The sequence below is a fragment of the Arvicanthis niloticus genome, chromosome 8 (genome assembly GCF_011762505.2).
Source record: "Arvicanthis niloticus isolate mArvNil1 chromosome 8, mArvNil1.pat.X, whole genome shotgun sequence".
NCBI lineage: Eukaryota > Metazoa > Chordata > Mammalia > Rodentia > Muridae > Arvicanthis > Arvicanthis niloticus.
The window spans coordinates 38,694,787-38,715,649 of NC_047665.1; the positions used below are offsets into that span (position 1 = coordinate 38,694,787).

A 20,863-nucleotide genomic window follows, 5' to 3' on the forward strand; every position below is an offset into this window, starting at 1 on the left:
AGTATGCAGTGCCAGACTTCTGACAAAAATGAAATGCATTATTATAGTGTTTAATTTAATGTTGTGATACACTAGAACGTTATGACAAATGTCAGTTTGGAGGGGAATGCCTGTAATCCCAGCATTTGGCATCCCAAAGTATCTCAGTTCAGACTGTTCTGCCTACAGGCCACCATGTCAGCCTATGCTACATAGAAAACATGTTCCCAACTCTAAAATTTATCAAGGTAAAACAGTTTACAATGCACATACCTTTAGCTCATAGAGAATAGCTATAGAATGTATTTTCTATACTTCTCAGTGAGCATGCAAGACACTAGGAACATGGACATCTCTGCTGATCAGAACATAGGGACTGAAACTTGCATAACCAAGTTCTAAAAATACTTTAATATTGAGTAAAATAGAATCATGTGTCACTGTGAAACCTGTGTAGAAAGAGAGAATAAAATCTACCCAATAGAAGAAAAGAAAACAGGTCATAAGAATGAGAACACTCCATGTAGCTCTGATTTCTGGAGGGGAGTTCTTTGCAAACCTGGAGCTGTAAAGGTAGAGGACACGCTTGTGGTGCTTATACAGATGGAGAGCCATGGATCCACTGCTCCAGCCCATGAGACTCTGAAAGATGACATCACGAAGAGTCATGAGAGAGAGGAAAAGCCACTTGATGATATGTCTAGATTGGAGCATATAGCAGTGGCCAATGATCTTTGCAGCTACAGACCTGTTCAAGCTACTGCCTGCTTTGATGTAGGAGAGCAAGTTGGAGCTTATGAGAACATTGACAATCCAAAAGACAAGGAGAAAGGGAAGAACTTGGCATGATGTCTGTGGTTTGAGCTTTGTCCAAAGGGTGGTCCTGGGACTGATGGTGACTGCCTGGACCACACTGAGGAGACAGGTGGTGCAGATGGAGAGACCCCGTGCCATCCTTGCCAGATAAACCATAGCTTTACAACCAACATCTCCTAGGAAGTTTCTGAAATAAAACACTGTGACTATATCTGTGATTCCTGTGCTACAAATAATGATGAGATTAGAAAATGCCAAATGGATGAGAATAAGGTCTATCGGCCTTTTCTCAGTCCCCAAGGCAGAAGTGTACACATATCTCACAAATACTAGGATATTTCCTACAATTCCAGGACCAGCTAGAGAAAGGAAGACTATGGCCTGTGTAATGTTACTCCACTTCATCTTCTGATTTTATGTACATCACTAGAAAAAATCATCTAAGAAACACACATAATACTTTCTTTGCTTATGCTGTTGAAAAGAATGGTCTCAATTGTGTAAACATGCATGGTTTTTACTTTATGATGCGTGATCACAGTTTGTTGTTCTTTTTTGTTTTTTCTTTTCTTTGATTTTTTTTTTTTTTGGTTTTGTTCTGTTTTCAGGTTGTCATTCTTTTCCTCACTCCTATGGCAACGATGATGGCTACAATCAGGGCATAAACCTGTTAGTTTCCTGTGTTTTACGATGATCCTTCATCCCTTAAGTTCATATGACCATGCTCTTCCCAGACAAAAGCTAAATGCATGACATCATTTTGGCACTTTTCACGCCAATACAGTTCTGAACATTGGGCTGGTGGGTTCCTTCCTCTTCCTTCTTCTTACCCAGTGTGAGTTCAGTCTACTGGACTGTGTTTCTGTTTCATCCTGATCCTCTTCAGTGCTCTGTATACAATCATATGATTGTTGATATTGAACTAGTAAAATGTTGCTCACTAATAAAAAGCTTACAGCTTCTCAGAAAGTTGCACTTGGTCAAGTGGATCAGGTTCCCAGGTGAGATGTTATGGTATCTTCTTCTTCCTAAGCCCTTTGACCATAAATTATACAAAGGTTAGTGACTTAGTCAAAGTATGAACATCTAGATTAATGGCCTCAAGGGGATACTAAGTGTGGTAAAAATTGCATTCCCAATATTCATGGGTAGAATTATACTGAAAGTTATTTCCTTTTGACTTCTATTAACCTTATTATTACCCTTTCTCGTGGAATACTTTCCCTAAAATACTTCAGCAAAGCTGTTCTTATAGAGTCTTAACAAACATATGTCCTCCCAATTGTTTCAATGTTGGTTCAATCTATTGAAGCTTTCTATCAGAAATGCCCCAGCCTCCTCCAAGTCCTTCCCAATATCTCACACTATGATTGTCATCTTTTATGAATGATATCTCTTTTCTTTCTTTCTTTCTTTCTTTCTTTCTTTCTTTCTTTCTTTCTTTCTTTCTTTCTTCCTTCCTTCCTTCCTTCCTTCCTTCCTTTTTTTACTTTCTATATTGAAGGCAAAATGAGCCTTTGAAACAGAAACATATTCCATTTGCTTCATCCCTCACAAAACAGTGCTTCACACGACAACCTTAATTTCAGTTTGTCCTCTACAATTTGGTGTCTTCTCCACATCAAAATTATTTCCGAATTACTTTGAACTTCATCTTATAATGTAACATTGGAGCTTACCTTTCCACAGGAATATGTAATATACAAGGCTGATCTTTGCTCAACTACTCTCCCTTATAGCATCTGCTTAGAATTTTATCTCTTTGCTTTCCTTACCTTTAGAAGACTATGCTGCCCCTATAATTGCTCTTTTACTCCACTGGACAGTGCGCAGGCCTCAGAGACATTGGTTTGAATGTCTCATGTAAATATTAGCATAGTGCCTGTTCAAAAAGTTTACATGTTTCTCAAGGAGGCTGTTGGTTTTAAAATGTCACATTAATCACAGGGATGAACTAACAAACCAATTTTGAGAAACATTTGAGTTGGGCTCTTTCCTGAATATTGATAAAGCTCAGTATCCTGGAGAAATCAATTTACTTTGGATGCACAGTTGCGAAGTATTTAGCACTTCCTTACTTGTGCAATAATGTGAGCTTTCAGGCTTCAACCAACTTATTGAAGGGCATGGGTTATTCTTCATGAAACTTACTCACAAGCCTTCATTTTCTCTCAGGATCTCTTTGCTTACAATTTGGTAACTTTTCAGATGTTCCTATGTAATTGGTGAGTTGTCAATAGCAAAACATGTAGATAAAATTGCCTTTGATATCCCAAAGAGTGTGACATTTATGTTGAAAAGCTACACACACACACACACTCATGCACATACACACACTCATGCACATACAGACACTCATGCACACACACACACTCATGCACACACACACACTCATGCACACACATACACATGCACACACACATACACACACATGCGCACGCTCACACACACACACACACACACACACACACACACACACACACACACGCACACACCTATGTATCTTTTCCAGGGTGATTGGGAAGACACATTTACATACATACTTAATAAGCTTTCTCAACCCCCGTTTTTCTGGCATGTAAGAAATAACAAAGAGCAATTTCTGTGAAACTAATCAAGTCAGAGTGTTCTTTTAGAAATTACTCATTGACTGTAGGGGTAGAGTATGACATCTAGATACATGAGAGAGAAAAATCAGTAAACTAGAGAAGGACAGATTGTAAAATCGAAAGCTCAAGCTTTGTAACCTGTCTCCCAAATGCTGTATTTCCTAACTGCTGTATGCTGGGCTTTGAACATTTTTTAGACCCCTTTAAGACTCACTAATGTAGGGAAGGCACTTTGTACCATTCAGGTGTATTGTGGGAATTTAGTGGAGCAGAGGCACATAGTGCTTAGAACAGACTCTGCCCAGTGTTAACCTGCTCTAATATCCATTGTTATAGGATTTTGTGTCATGTTGGTGTCTCCCACAATTCTCTGTAACTGCACATTGTGCTACATTTTGACTTGGACAGGGAAACTTCAGAAACAGTAAAACAAGAAGAAAGAATGGTAAAGTCCTCCTTTCTGAGAAAGCTAAAGGGCATCTGATATAAGATCCTATTGAGTAGAACCTCTCACCCCTGTGAGGACAAACACACAAACTGGAGAAACAGCAAAGGAAAGCTTCCCTACACTCAAGCTGAAATTTCAGCCCACGTCCCTGTACCTGCCTCAGCTGTGCTGAGCATCTCTGACTCAGTGCACCACACACAGCTGCACTCTGCTCCCTCATGGACATGGAAACAATTCCGGAGGGCAGGTGGGAAATGAGAGACTGCTTTCTTCCTGGATCTTGTCACCTTAGAGGAACCCAGACCCTCTCTTCAACCACCTTCTTTAACCATCCCTACCTCACAGAGTCTCTGTGAAGGAGAAAAAGGCAACTTCAATCCTCTGTGACAAGATGGAACACTCACCTGCAGAGTCTGTGCAGGGCTCAGAGGTGGCCTCAGAGCATATCCAGGCCCTGTTTTTTTTTTATCATTCTCAAGCTCTGTGCTCACAACTGTCACTGCTAATAGGATGTCACTAGCAGGAGTTTGGCTTCTCCTGAGGAAAGGGCTCCTTATGCAATCTCCATCCTGGATGTCAGCTTTCTGCTCTCCCTGGTGCCCTGTCTTTTGCTGAGCCAGAAACTTTCTGGTCCTAATTACAGTCCCTGTGGTGACAAGGAGGGCTATGAAGATGAATAGTACCTTGAGTTTCCTTGCGAATGTCACTTTTTTCTCTTCTCTCTCCCAAAGCCAGAAACTTAAATGGGAAAATTCTGAGAAACTGAAGGAGTTTCTTTATAAACATTTCAAAGTTGGGCAACACCAGGGCTGGAGAGATGAATCAGTGGTTAAGCACTTGTTGCTCCTGCAGAGGACCCAGGTTCAATTCCAAGCACCCATATGGTGGTTCACAACCATAAATAACTCCAGGGGACCTAATGCTGTCTTCTGACCTCCATGGGCATCAAGTGCACACATGATGCACAGAAATATATTCAGGAAAAATGTATATAAGTAAAATGTACATAAAGAGGAACAAATCTAGTAAAAATAAAGTATATTTATTTAATTTTAAAAGCTCACTGTGCTCAGAACAAAAGATGTTCAAGGGGCAGAATCAGTGTCTGATCTTGTGGTGTGGTATCCAGGACAGAGCAGCAGGGAAACTTTTGGAAATTGTTTCTGGTTTTTGCTCTGACCATTGCTTTTATGCAGAGGAGTCAACTGCCCTCCTGGCGGAGCTTTTCATTTATCCTTTAACTTGTTTCTTTCTTCAAAATTTCAGGGTTTTTTTTCTGTATGTCTAATATGGACTGCTGACGTTCTGGTCTCTGTCCTGAAGTTACTAAATTTTCTTTCATTGTGTTTACCTGAATTCTCTTTAAGGTCACTGGTTATTTGAAAAACAATTAAACAATTATTTTTTTGTCCAGCTTTTTAAATTTTCTTGTTTAATATAATAATATGAACACAGGAAAATTCCCTGGGTGGATTCATAAAGGAATGTAATCATTTAAATTCAGTCCACATGGGATGAAGCAATATAATAATACAGCAGAAGATGACCTGTATTTATTCATCCCTTATAAGATATTCATAGCTACCTGTGGCTATTTAAAGCCATGCAGAATCTGAATTGTCTTTCTCTTCCTCCATCTTCCTTCCTTCTCTTCTCTTCTTTTGTCTCTGTTCTTGAAACTCTTAGCACTGCCTCCCTTTTCCCTGTCCAATCAAAGGTTTCTTGTTGTATTAATATTTAAATTAACAGGGAAAATTCTGCTACACAAGGATAGCCATCATCTTTGCACATAACCAATATAGTGCTTAGATTATTTGCCTAAGTAATAAAGACAAAGTGAAGAGATAAAACAGGAAAGGAAGAGATAAAATTACCCTCCTTTGAGCATCTGTCATTCAAGAAATATCTCATTGTTTGATGACTTAGAAGTATGTTTTAAAAATTGGTGTGTTTTTCTGGGTGGTGGGAGGAAGTGGGGTAAGGGGATAAAATCTGAAATGTAAATATTACAACCAATTTTAAAAAGGAAAAAAAAAGAAAAGTTGTTAGAACCAACATCTTTAAAAAAATGTCAGCCCCCTAGGGGGGAAATTTTTTTTTTCTTGATACTAAAACTTGTTCTGAGAATTGTATATTGCAGAATACACAGCCTTGGTGTATCTACTCATCAAACATACTGAGCAGACCTGCCCAAACTTCCGATGTCCTGGAATTCCATCTGGATTCAGTGAAGACACAGCATCAGAGGCTTATCAACTTACTCTTCCCCCCACCCCTCTTCTAATATCTCAACGCCCTTAATCAGCTTGAAGAAGTTAAAGAAGAGTTGGCACCCCTATTTTCTGGGCTTGGGGACTAATGTGGTTAATAATGGTCTGTCTTTCTAGGGAAAAGTAGTGGTTTTGTTGGAACAGGGGGGATTAGCTAGGACTTATTGCATAGCCATAACCTATTGGTAGAAATCTGTATAATTATTATCAAGATGAAGTTATAATTTCTTAAATGGTATAAAATTTACTTTGATTTCAAATTTAAGGTTTTCATTGGCACGAGCCCCTTATTAATATAGAAGTGAGATGAATATTGATACTCTCATGGGCATTGTACCTGTATAACACATTTAGGAATACAAGGCCTAGACCCAGTCCTTCTTTAACTTTTTTAACTGATTTGGGAAGGTTAACCTATGAGTTAAGGAACTATAGCAATTTCATGGCTTTGAGTTTATTGTTAGGAGGTTTCCCATATTTTATTTAAAAATAGCTGAGAGGAGTGAACAGACAACAGTCCAGGTTACCTTACATGCATAGTTGGTTTTCAAAACATCAGAAGTCCATAGAATTGACGTTACAAATATTTATATATTAATGTCCATTCTGATTAGAGACCTGTCTGCTCCTGACAGCTTCCTGTCTTGGATTCTAAGAAGAAATTGAGCATCCTTGGAGTTACTCCAGTTGTGTGGTGACAGTCACTAGGCAAGAATTGCCTCTTTCCATCTATAGACAAATTACTGTCCAGAAAAGGACACACATGCAGAATAGTCGACTGATTATATCTGCCTAGACAGAGTAATCAGCCCTTAATAATCCTGCATCACTAAGGTCTGTCAGATGACTCTGGGCCAGAAGGCTGAAGATTTGATGATCCAACGTTCGGTAGTATAGGGGCTTTTCAGGTGTTCAGCGGTCTCTATAAATTGGCTAAGTTTTAGAAGCTATGCTTAGTGCTTCCCATAACTTCAGTTAACTCAGTCATTCTGGATTTCTGACGGGGTTGAAGACCTATAGTCTCAAAGCCAATCCTGGCTATTTACTTTGAGAGAAAAGATCTGAGTAGATGGTTTTCAGCTGACATTCATTCATTCTAAAGCCAAAAAAAGCCAGGATCAAAAGTAAGTGTTTTAGTTAGAAGAGATGACAGAGGTTCTGGTTAGTCAACAAAATGATGGACTGGGTATTAGGACTATCTTGTATCTCACTGGTACAATTAGGAATAAGTATGCTCTAACTGTATTTTGAGAGAAAAGTTTTACCTTAACAGGAAGAGTGATATGTAGGAGGAGCTAAGTGGGAAGGAGTACTGAGAGGAAGAGATGGAGTAAGGAGAGAAGATGAAGGAGAGGAGAAGCTAGGTGATGAGAGAGAGAAAGAGAGAGGGGGCATGGAGGCAGATGTTCACATGTCTCCACCAGTCAAAGATAGTTTATATATCTAGGTTGGGTATTGGGTTACGCTTCTGATTGAGCATTACCAAACTTATAAAGCCTTTGATTAACATTTTAAAAAAAGTTGTATAAAAGCAAAAAGGAAAGGGGGGTATGGGACAGGGGTTTCCTAGGGAGGGGAAATGGGGAAAGGGGATGGCATCTTAAATGTAAATAAAATATAAAATAAAAATAATTGCTGTGTTTCCTGAAAACTTGTTCTTTTTCTAAGACTGAATTTCTCCTTGGTTCCTTTTGAATTTTATATTGTAGCTTTCTATTTTCCCCTAAGACATAATAGGGTATATGAAAGGCTTGCATTAAATCTATAGCATTCACATCATAACAATATTGTCTAGTAATCTATGGACATGAGGTATAATTTTGTTAGGGTCAAAATAGCTCTGATGAAACACCATGACCAAAAGTAACTTGGGGAGGAAAGGGTTTATTTCACTTACACTTTTACATCACAGTTCGTCATTGAAACCAAGTAGAGCAGGAACCCAAGTAGTCAAGAAACTGGAGGCAGGATCTGATTCAGAGGCTATGGAGGGATGCTTACTGGCTTGCTTTTCATGGCTTGTTCAGCCTGATTTCTTACAGAATCCACGACTACCATCCAAGTGTAGCACCACTCACAATGGGCTACGCCAATGCACATCAATCATTAATTATGAAAATCCCCAAAGGCTTGCTTAAGTCTAATCATATGGAGGCATTTCCTTAATAGAGAGTCCTTCTTTGCCAGCACAAGGTCTCTTTCCATATTTTTTCTTCCTCAATTAAAAAAAAAATCAATGTAGTATAGTTTCAGCATAAGTTTTTCTTCCCTTTGCATCAGTTTATTTCCACCTATTCTGTTGAGAGCCGCTCTACTCTGCCCCATGCTTGGGGGCCAAAATGTTGAGGACGGCTCTATCAATGTTGGAACCCGCACTGCCAAAAGCCTTGGGGGCTAAATTGTTTGTTAGAGCCGTACTGCCCCAAGTTGCTCTGGTCCATGGGTCGGGGTTCAACAAAAGAGAAAGTGAGGATGGACTCAAGGAATGGGGACCAGACAGAGTGTGATTCAATCCCGTTTATTCTTCAGTCTCTCTTCCTAGTCCAAGTCCCAAGTCTTGAGTTCCTAGTCCCTAGTTCCTAGTCCCTGGTGCCTCCAAGTTCCAAGTTACTTCTTCTAAGTGCTAAGTGCCTAATGTCTAATTCCAATTTCTTCCTCCAAGTGCCAAGTGCCTAATACCTAATAATCCTTCTTCCAAGATCTCTAGTCCAAGTGTCTTGTTCCTCAATGCCTAATTCCTACTCCAAGGTGTACTGAACTCTTCTGTCTGCCTCTCGACTTTTATATGTATCACTTCTAAGCCACGCCTTTAAGTCATGCCTTTAAGTCATGCCTTTAGGTCTAATCTCTAAATCTGATCTCTAAGTCACACACCTTTAAGTCTCACACACCCAAGGGAAGATCCTGGGTATCTAATGCAAGATGTTATCAGAGTGTGCTCAGCTGTTGCAGGCTGATGTAATCAAGTCTCTTTTCAGGGTATATGGCTCAAGATGGCTGCAAGGATGATAGCTGCCTTCTGCCCTACACTATTCTATTTTTAAAATTGCAATAATTTATGTATATATGTTTGTATGTATGCATGTGGGATTTATGCAGGTGTATTTGTGGTTGTTAGTGACTGTGTATACACATGTGGACATTAGAGTAGCATGCCAAGTGTCTTCTCTATCACTCTCCACCTTATGGTTTAGAGAAAAGGTTTCTCACTTATCTGAAGCTTGCTATTTCAGCTAAGTGGCTGGCCAGGAAGCTCCTGGGATTTGTTTTTCTTTGCCTGTCAATGCTGGGGTCCAGACATGCATGACCAATTTTGGCTTTTTATATGGGTGCTAGGAGTTTGACCCAGATTCTTCATGTTCACAACAATCACTCTAAGCCACTGAGAAACTTCCATAGCCCTTGTGTATTTTTGATGGAATTATTTCTCTTAATTGTCTTTTCAGAGTTTTCATTACTGATGTGTAGACACCTGAGTGATTCTTACATGTTGGTTTTGTATCTTAACTTTTATAGAATTTGTTTCTTAGTTGTGTTTTGATTTGAGATCCTTAGGTTTATAATATTGTATCTTGTTTCCTGATCTGATGACTCTTTGTTGCTTGATCACTCAGCTGAGACTCCAGTGATGCATCCCAGACACTCTTCTCAGGGTTTTAACTTTACAGAGGAAGGTTCAGTTCACTTTGACCATCAAGGATGATGTCATAACCACTCTGGCAGGTAAGAGATCATCTACAGAAAGACTTGTGTGCTTCTCCCTGTGAATCTTAGATTATTGAAACACAGATCTCAAATAATTATAACCTCCTCAAAACATCATGTCGTGAAGCAAACAGGCTGATGCCCTGGCTCTAACAGAGGAGGAAGTTGGCTCCCACTGAAAGATTGAATACAGCCCTGGCAGTTTATAGAAACAACTGAGTTTAGACAATGATGGACAAGGGATGAGTGAGGCTGGTTCATTCTGCACACTGTTTGTTGTCTATTTGTGCAGAAAGTCCAAAACATGACTTTGCAAGTAGGTTTGGTTGTCGTTGGACCCTTTTATTTGTCTCTATTCCCATTGTAGCCCAAACAAATCTTTTTCCTGTGGTTTTGCACACACACACACACACACACACACACACACACACCACCACCACCACCATCATCATCATCAGGCTAGTATATTGTCTGGTTGTAGTGTACCTTTCAGGTTGTCAAAAACTCGCATACAAAACATCTACATGAATTATAAATTGTTTTCACTCAAGGTTTTATTACTTTTGTTAACTATTAACATATATACCCTAATTTATTTTATAAACTAACCTGGGGGAGATGTTGATGCCTTCAGAGTTCGTGTCCTTACAAAGTAGTCATGCCTTACCCTTCAGTAAATCTTTCCAAGCTATCTCATTCCAAAATTACAAGCATATATAATAAGAAAAATTTTTAGCAACAACAAATTGTGCAAAGAATCCAAAGAAAGAGAAAAAAGCCCCAAAGTTCATACCATGAAAAAACTTGAAACTTAACATAATCCAAGAGGACATGCTTCTATAAGTTGATTTTTACATAAATAAATAAACAACAAATGTAATAGAAAACTTTGAAATAATCATGTAGACAGTCTTCCCTCCAAGAGGTGGACCATCATTCTTCATTTTTCTATATGAGGGTTAAGTTAAGCCACCTATTTACAAAAAAAAATAAAGAAACTCTAAAATATAATGAATTTGTACAAAAGAGGGAAATCTGGCAAACACTCTTTGTCATTAGTGATCAGGTTTAAAATCACCAGTGGTCTGTTGTGTTAACAGAGTCCACCCCACAGATGACTCTTACCTCAAGTCCAAACTTATCCAACTATCTCTCGTTAGTTCACAAGACCCTCAAGAGACCACTAGGGACCACAACTCCTATGCAAGCACACGAGAGGTTTTCTTCAAGCTTGAGCTAGGGCTACAGACCTACCTGATGAAACAGGAAGGAGAGTGACCCCCCAGCTTAGGTGAAGGGGATGATTTATAAAGGAAAAAACGCTGCAAGTGGGGGTTTCTAAGCCTTGGCATTGCATGAGAGGGTAAGGAAATGTTGGTATTTTTCCCAGAACCCAAGGGTAGAGGCCACATCACTTCAAGGACAGCAGACAGTAGCTTTCTCCAAGGACAGAAGTTTAGAATAAAATTTGGAGGACAAGATGGAATCTGTCCTGATGTTTTTTTTCCCCTCTTCATTGGCCATGCTTCTCTAAGGGCAAGTTAACTTAGAACAGAGTCTTAAGAACAAAATGGAGTTCATTCTGCTACCTCAGTCCTTTTATTTCCCCATCTACTAGTTGCTTTAGAGGCCAATCTTGGGCTCCTTGAGGTCCAGAGTGTTAATTTGTTGATAGTGAGATCTCATCACCATTAATTGGATAGCCCCCAATCCCTGTTTTATATATTGTAAAAGCTTGTTTATGATAAATAATGCAAAGGTAAGGAGAAGTAAACAACCAACTAATGGTCCCATGAGGGTGGAAATAAGAATTGTTAACCAGGGGAAGGAATCAGTGAATGGTACCAACTTTTAGATTTTTTTCATTCTCACCAGCACCTGTCTAGGCTTTCCCTGACCTTAGCCAATGACTTATGAATGACTCCAGAGTGGTTAACATAGAAACAGCATTTCTCATGTAAGGTGCAATAGCCATCCTTGTTGCAGGAAGACTAAGTCTAATCCCTGCCTGTTTTGTAACATCACTTAAGCTAGAGGATATACATTGTGAGATGTCTTCATCTGTATCCCCCTTTAAACTGTTATATAATTTTTTTCTTGTAATGCTGGCACAGCTATCCCAGTGCCAGTCCTGTCTAGTCCTGCCCCTAGAATTAATGTTAAAGTCAAAGAGATAAGTTTTCTTCTTTGTCTCATAATGTTGTACTCAATTTGTCTTACTAAGGCTCTCAATACCATTTTCTCTGAATAATAGGTTATATGGGCACTAATTGAACCAAAATATAGAACCCTTCGAAGGATTAAGAGCTACCCCATTCATGCAAGGGGTCAGTCCTGTTGAACAGGCCCACCATGCCTGTTCTGGGGGAATAATCCATTTGGAATGAACTATGGGAACAGTCTGATTGCAGAGGTGTTGATGTGACAAAAGGACTTTCTCAGTCAAATACCCTGTCCTGATATAGTCTGGAGGGATAGAGCTAGACCTTCCTGTGACCATCTACATGTAGAGTCACTTTCAGAAACATATTCAGCTTTTAACCCAATGTCTTCACAAAAGTGGGGGGAAATTTAATACACACAGTACATACAGTTAGCAGGGACAACAGACTCAGGACTGAGACTGAGTGAACTTTAACTTAAGGAGGTTGGTGGTGTCCTTTTGAACCTTCCAGTTCTTCCTTCTGCTGTTAGGAGCCCTTGTTCTTGGTAAATGGCTCCATGCACATGAGCAGTTGCAAATGTCTGTCTGTCTGTCTATCTAAATGCTAACAACCAGTCCTTTTCCCATGATGTGGGCCTGTGTTAGTGCTATTATCTTGGTCCTTTGAGCTAACTTGCCTGGAGGAAGAGACTGAGTCCAGATCACCTCCATTTCTGTAGTCAGCACTGCCCCTCCTCTCTTCTGATCCTCATGGATGAAGCTTTTCCTGTCCATAAACCAGGTCCGCTCTGCCTCCAACAGAGGAGAGTCTCTCAAGTCAGGTCAGGTACTGTGTACCTGGGCCAGAACCTCAATACATTGATGGTGTAGACAGTCTCAGTCAGGATGAGGTAGGAGAGTTGCAGCATTCAGCAAACAGGCGACTGGCAAATAACTCAGCTAACTCATTAGTAAAGTCTGCTAATGAATCAAGTAAGCACAATGAGCCATCTCTCAGAAGGCTGCGTGAGTGGCCCTTCAACTGTATTCACAATCGCATTCTGTCCCAAAGTTAATCTGTCTGCATCTTTGACCAACAGTGTTGTGGCTACAATAATATGCAGGCAAGGTGGTCATCCTGCTGCCACTGGGTACAGTTTCTTTGACAAACAAGTCTTTGGCCATTTCCATGTTCCTAGGGTTTGGGTCAAGACCCCTTTAGCTCCTCCTCCAGTAATCTGTTGAAGCTTGGCATTTCTTTTCTCTTAGACCTGAGGCTTTGTTGGCTAGAAGGACTCCAACCAAATCTCCATTTAATGTCTTTCTTTTCTTAATCTGCACTCTTCTGTACTTTCTCTCTCCAACTTCCATTAGATCCCTCAATGACCTTTCTCTTAATCTTTCATGCCTTTAACTTCTTCCTAATGTCCAGCACTTATTAATGAAAGCCGGAGCTACTGTGCTAGAATTCTCTGTTTTGTTAGAGTTTATGTGTGTATAGCCTTACACATATAGTCTTCATGACCCATTCAAGAAATGCCACTGGACGTTGTTTATCAATTTTCTGTCTAATATCATATCTAAACCTTGGCCAAATAATTATTGAGACCTGCTGAAAGAGCCTGGTGGTAAATCTGGAGACAATCCCTACCTTCCACCATGTTGAAGCCCCAGTCTGGGTGGGTTCCCTATAAGCCTGGAGCGTTTCTTGGCCTCTGTCTGTGGTGAAGAGAGCCTGCAAGAGCTTTGGGTAAGTGATTGCGCTAAGTGCCCTAAGGTGCATGGAAGGGAGTGGTTGTTGCTTCTCACTGGGCTGAGTGTGGCAGGACAGTGTCAGTGAAGACCCTCTCTTTAACATGAAGCCTGTCCTGAGGAAAAAAAAGGACTCCCCAAGTGATTGCTGGGAATCAAACCCAGGAACTCTGGAAGAAAAGTCAGTGCTCTTAATCTCTGAGCCATCTCCACGGGCTAGTATTAAGGGACATAGTGTATTTACTTCTTGTGCCCTAAACCTGATGCCACTGGAAAGGGTGGCAAGGCTGGAGCTGGCTGCTGGGCTGGATCTGGCTCCTATTTTTCCTTGTCACTATGTGTCTGTTCGGACTGATACAGAAGCATTAACAGGGGGAAAGAGGGAAGACTTTTGAAACACTTTCTCTTTTACTGCTGACACTAAGTTCCCCCTGCCGTAGCCATCCCACATCAAAAGTCAGATACTCTGAGCTGATCATTTTCCCTTTCCTCACGTCTACTGAGAGGTTGGGAGCTCTGGCCCTAACGTCCTTAAAATGAGCTAAAACAATATTGAGAGGGTGAGAGTCAGTCTGTTCCACAGTGTCCATCAAAATACAGTACAGACAGAAACCAGATACCACAAGGAACACAGTAGACCAACAAACACGCTCGCTCGAAGTAGAGAGACTGTAACAAGAAGTAAATCCAAACACTCAGACTCACAGATTCCTGCCTCCGAAATCGAAGGTGGCACAGGGAGGAAAGTAACAGATGATGAGGCTCCTCTTCCTCTACCAAACGTTCCTCCCCCCATGGGTGGTCCATTCACCCTGGGAGGGGGCGGGGCAGGAAGGGCTGTGGCCCTCTAGCACATTGACTCTTAGCCACTCTTTGCTGCTTATACAAACATCTCAAGGCTTTTTTCAAGAAACTCAAGAGAGAACAGAGACACGAAGACAATACAGAAATAGTGAACACTCACCGACCAGCACTAGACTCTCTGGGTCGGGGATCCTGAGGATCTGCTAGGGAATCCCGGTGGATGAGCCCCCACAATGTGGCCAGTTCATGAGACACCCCCCAGGGACCACAACTCCTATGCAAGCATAGGAGAGTCTTTGTTTAAGCTCGAGCTTGGGCTACAAACCTTTCTGATGGAACAGGAAGGAGAGTGACCCCCAGCTCTAGGTGAAGGGGGTTTATGAAGGACAAAAACCACAAATCGGGGTTTCTAAGCCTTGGCATTACATAAGAGGGTAAAGGAATGTTGTTCTCTTTCCCAGAGCCCAAGGGGGCCATATCACTTCAAGGACAGCAGACAGTAGCTTTCTCCAAGGACAGCAGCTTAGAACAGAGTTTGGAGGAAAGATGGAATCTGTTCTGCTGGCTTTTTTTTTTTTTTTTTTTTTTTTTTTTTTTTTTTTTTTTTTTTGCCTCTTCATTCATTGGTCATGTCTCTCTAAACACAAGTTAACTTAGAACGGAGTCTTAAGAACAAAATGGAGTTTATTCTGCTACCTCAGCTCCTTCACTCCTAAATGTTGATCTCCAAAGTAGTATCCCAATGCAGGTTAGAATTTCAGCATATGAATTCAATTGGAAGGCTGAGAAAGAAGCATCCAGTCTATAATGGAGTGGAGGAGAAGGATACTTTATCTCTCTTGCATTGACTCCCTAAACTCATAATCCTCATAATTCCAGTTTATCCACAAATAAAACAACCAACAAGTTCCAAATGACAGATATCAGCAAAGGATTTGACAGATTCCTCCAAATGACTAATGCACAAACACAGACTGGCTGAAGAACATTTTAGGTTCAATAAACCAATCATTTATCCCCGATGGTTGGTGAAAGTTGACTTGTTTGTCTTCATATGATTAGAGGAAGCACACTGGGAGCTGTGGGAGAGCTGTTTGGGTTCCATCTTATCACCTTTGACCTCAAGAATGTTTTACCATTTGGTCTTTAGGGAACTGGGTGAGCTTCAAGTTCTCTCAGGTCCCAGAAGGTTTGAGTGGGCTGGAGAATCCTCTTTTGTTCCAGGTTTCCTCAGCTTGTGTCTTGAGACATTTATGTAGTGATGAATTATGTGAAATATGCATGTCTACACAGCAGAATCTTACCCAAAGGGATTGAGAGTCTGCACCTAACCGCCATCTGTTGCCTCTTTGAGATTATGTTTTAGGTTATCTGTCTAATTTTCTCCTTACTACCCTAGAATATTTTAAAGAAAATTGTATTCTCTAACTTTACCACTAAAACTTGAGGAAATAACAAAATAAGTGGTGTTAAACAATCACAAATATGGGAATACCACACAATTTCATAATACTAATTCTTTATTAAATATGACATTTACCAATTTTCTCACAGTATTTTTTCAATTATCAGTTATTCAATCACATATTTACATTAATTTCCCTTAATTTCATTGAAGCAATACTCCAATGAAAACAAAACACTGCGCTTTCTTTTTTTTTAAATTTGATATTTTATTTACATTTCAGATGCCATCCCCTTTCTCCATTTCCCCTCCCTAGAAAATTCCTATCCCATACCCCCTTCTTCTTTTTGCTTTTATACGATTTTTAAAATGTTAACCAATGGCTTTATAAATTTGATAATGCTTGATATCAATCAGAAGTGTAATCTAATACCCAACCAAGATATATCAACTATCTTTTACTGGTGGAGACATGTGAACATCTGCCTCCATGTCTGACCCCCTCTCTCTTTCTCTCTCATCACCTAGCTCCTCCTCTCCTTTTCCTCCTCCTCTCCTTACTCCTCCTCTCCTTACTCCTCCCACCCTAACTCCTCCTACATATCACCCTTCCTGTTAAAATAAAACTTTTCTCTCAAAATACAATTAGAGCATAATTATTCCTAATTGTGCCAGTGAGGTACAAGATAGTCCTAATACTCAGTCCATCATTTTGTTCACTAACCAGAACCTCTGTCATCTCTCCTAACTAAAACACTTAGTTTTGAATCTGGCTTTTTTCTTGGCTTTAGAATGAATGTCAGCTGAAAACCATCCACTCGGATCTTTTCTCTCAAAGTAAATAGCTAGGATTGGCTATGAGACTATAAGTTTTCAGCCCTGTCAGAAATACAGAATGACTGAGTTAACTGAAATTATGGGAAGCACAAAGCATAGCTTCTAAAACATAGCCAATTTATAGAGACCGCTGAACACCTGGACAGTCCCTATACTACAGAACGTTGGAGCATCCGATCTTCAGCCTTCTGGCCCAGAAACATCTGACAGACCTTAGTGATGAAGAATTATTAAGGGCTGATTACTCCGTCTTGGCAGATATAATCAGTTGACTATTCTGCAAGTGTGTCTTTTTCTGGACAGTAATTTGTCTGTAGAGTCTGTAGATGGAAAGAGGCAATTCTTGCCTAGTGGCTGACTCACCACAATTGGAATAACTCCAAAGATGCTCAATTTCTTCTTAGAATCCAAGACAGGAAGCTGTCATGAGCAGACAGGTCTCTAATCAAAGTGAACATTAATACAGAAATGTTTGTAACGTCAATTCTGTGGATTTCTGATGTTTTGAAAACCAACTATTTATGTAAGGCTATCTGGACTGTTGTCTGTTCACTCCTCTCAGCTATTTCTAAATAAAACATAGAAAACACCCTAACAATAAACTCCAAGCCATGAATTTGCTATAGGCCCTTAACTCAGAGGCTAACCATCTCAAATAAGTTAAAAAAGTTAAAGAAGGACTGGGTCTAAGCCTTGTATTTCTAAATGTGTTATACAGGCGAAATGCCTATGATAGTAACAATATTCATCTCACTTTTATATTAATAAGAAGCTCATACCAATGAAAACCTTAAATTTGAAATCAAAGTAAATTTTGTACCATTTAAGAAATTATAACTTCATCTTAGTAACAATTATACATATTTCTACCAAGCTTATGGCTATGCAATAAATTCTAGGTAATCCTTCCTGCTCCACCAAAACCACTATTTTTCCCTAGAAAGACAGCACAATATTAACCACCTCAGTCCCCAAGCCCAGGCAATAGGGGCACTGACTCTTCATTAACTTCTTCAAGCTGATTATGGGTGTTGAGATATTAGGAGAGGGGTTGGGGGAAGAGTAAATTGATAAGCGTCTGACACTGAGTCGTCACTGCATTCAGCTGGAATTCCAGGACATCAGAGGTTCGAGCAGGTCCGCTCAGCTTGCCTGATGAGTAGATACATCAAGGATATGTATTCTGCAATATACAATTCTCAAAACAAATTTTAGTATCAAGATAATTGTTTGTTTGAATTCTGGAATCTAGTCTTCTGGCGGTCTGCCTCTGTCATGTCTAATCCATATAATTCTGGAAGTTTCTATGAGGGTGTGTTCCCACCATCCTCCCATTTTTGCCTTCCTGCTCTCAGATTTCCCAACATCAGGGAATCCAAACTTTCGGGCACCTAGGCCCTCTATTTCCACTGATGCCTGATCCCTTACCCTATTCCCCCCTCCAATTACTGTTGGGAGCCGACTTTAGCAGAAAGCGGCTAGATCAACTTTGCAGCCATCTGGAACCATATACCCTGACGAAAGATTTGGTTTTCAATAGCCTACAACAGCTAAAGCACACTCTGATATCCCACATATTTTGTGTTGCTGTTTACTGCCCCCAGCTGCAAGGTGCACGTGGTGGCCACGCCTGCAAGGTATTGCAGTTCACGTGCTGTCCACGTGCTATCTACGCCATACATGCCTTTAAGGCACGCGTGCTATCCACGCCTGCAAGGCATTGCGGTGCACGTGCTGTCCACGCTATAGACGCCTGTAAGGCTTACGTCATATCAACACCTGCAAGGCACGTGGTATCCACGCGCCTACAAGGCACGTGGCAAAAGCCTATAAATAGCTCCGAATTCCCTTCAATAAACGAGACTTGATCAGAATCTCTGTCTTGTCTCCATTCTTCGCGTCTCTTCCCCTTTATCTCCACTCTCTCTCTCGCTAGACCCTGACCCTCGGACCGGAACGGGCAGTACGGGCTGCAACAGTTTGGCGTCCAACATCGGGCTCCAGTAAGCGCAACAGTTTGGTGCCCAAGCGTGGGGGGTTCGCAACAGTTTGGCGTCCAACATCGGGCTCCAGTAGAGCAACAGTTTGGCACTCAACGAGAGGCAGCGGGAACGAGAGACCCAGTGAGGGACTTTACGGAAGAAGGATCTGTTGGTTGCCGCAGGAATCTGCCGCATTGAGAAAGGTAAGGAAAATGGGACAAGAAATTAGTCAACCTGAATCCAAAATTAGTCAGCTTGAATTCAACTCTCTGTTTCGGTTTTGTTTGCTGCTCACATGTGTTAATTTTCTGCTTTTGTTCTTGAATGCTGTCATTTTGGTTCAAAATAAAAAGAAGCGTAAGTTAGAATCCAAAATACAACCAAAGGTTGATGACAATTTGTCAGAGCCAGATTGTGCTGACCGAGAGGAAGAGGAAGTTAAATTTTATGACGCTGAAATGCCCTCTTTCTATGTGCCTCCACCTCCAAGTGCTCCCCCAATGGAGACAATGGTTGTAGATCCTAAAAAGGAGTTACAGGACAAAATTACTATCCTTAAACAACTGATAGAGTTAGAAAAAGAGTATCAGGGCTTAAGTAACCAGTTACAGAAATTAAGGACAGGGAAGAGGTCTCAAGAGACTAACTGCGAAAATCCCCCGGATTTTCATGTTCCTCAACCTGGTGTCCAAAGGCAGTCCCTATCCTCTAGCTTTAGTTCAGCTACAGATCAGCCAGAGGAGGGAGACGCTAAGGCTTTCCCTGTATCAGAGACCAGAGACGCTCAAGGGGTTGCTTGGAGACATCACACAGGGTTTAATTTTCAAATTATTAAAGAATTAAAAAATGCAGTATCTCAATATGGTGCCACTGCTCCCTTTACTCTTGCAATTTTAGAATCTGTTGCAGAGGAGTGGCTAACTCCTAGTGATTGGAATATGTTAGTGAGGGCAGTTCTTAGTGGTGGAGACTATCTTATTTGGAAATCAGTGTATCATGAGAATTGTAAAGAGACAGCTAGGAGAAACATTCAGGCAGGCAATGGTTGGTCCTTTGATGCCTTAGTAGGAGAAGGGCAATTTGCTTCTAGTGATAACCAGATGCAATATGACCCAGGTTTATATGCTCAAATTCAAAATGCAGCCATGAAGGCTTGGCGTAAACTCCCGGTAAAGGGAGACCCTGGTGCATCTTTAACAGCAGTCAGGCAAGGGCCTGATGAACAATTTTCTGACTTTGCTCATCGATTAATGACAACAGCAGGGAGGATTTTTGGCAATGCAGAGGCAGGTGTAGATTATGTGAAACAACTTGCATATGAAAATGCTAATCCTGCCTGCCAAGCGGCCATTAGACCTTATAGGAAAAAGACAGACCTTACGGGATATATCAGACTCTGTTCTGACATAGGTCCCTCTTATCAACAGGGCTTAGCTATGGCAGCTGCTATGCAAGGAAAATCTGTAAGAGATTTTTTGGCAAATAAAGACAGAAAGGCATGTTTTAAATATGGTAAGCCTGGACACTTTGCAAGAGATTGCAAAGTAGAAAATGAGTTAAGCCAGAGACAGCCCAGAAAACAGCCTGGGCTCTGCCCACGTTGCAAACGTGGAAGGCATTGGGCTAGTCATTGTATGTCTAAAAGAGACGCACAAGGTAACACCCTTTTCTATGATCAGGGAAACGGGAACAGGGGCCAGCTCCAGGCCCCGAACCGACACAAGCCAAAACAGGCTTATGGAGCAGTCAGTGTCCTACCAGCAAATACCAATCCCTTTCTGAACTTAGTCGAGCAACACCAGGAAGCGCAGGACTGGACCTCAGTTCTGCCACCCACACAGTATTAACCCCAGAAATGGGACCTCAGGCTTTACCCACTGGAGTGTTTGGACCACTCTATCCAAATGTGTTTGGCCTGATAGTGGGAAGAAGCAGTACTACTCTGCAGGGATTACAAATTTTTCCTGGAGTTATAGATAATGATTATCAGGGTGAGATTAAGGTAATGGCGCAGGCAATTCAGAACATAGTCACCATTCCTACAGGAAGGAGGATAGCTCAACTATTGTTACTTCCATTGTACCCTACTAATCACAAATATAAGAATCCTAAA

General features: G+C 40.9%; 1 protein-coding gene across 1 annotated transcript; it reads right to left on the reverse strand.

Moving 5' to 3' along the window:
- Nucleotides 1-297: 297 nt before the first annotated feature.
- On the reverse strand, nt 298-1,200 carry LOC117714167 (vomeronasal type-1 receptor 4-like). Its single transcript, XM_034510832.1, has one exon. The coding sequence runs from the start codon at nt 1,198-1,200 to the stop codon at nt 298-300; it is 903 nt and encodes a 300-aa protein (XP_034366723.1).
- Nucleotides 1,201-20,863: the final 19,663 nt, after the last annotated feature.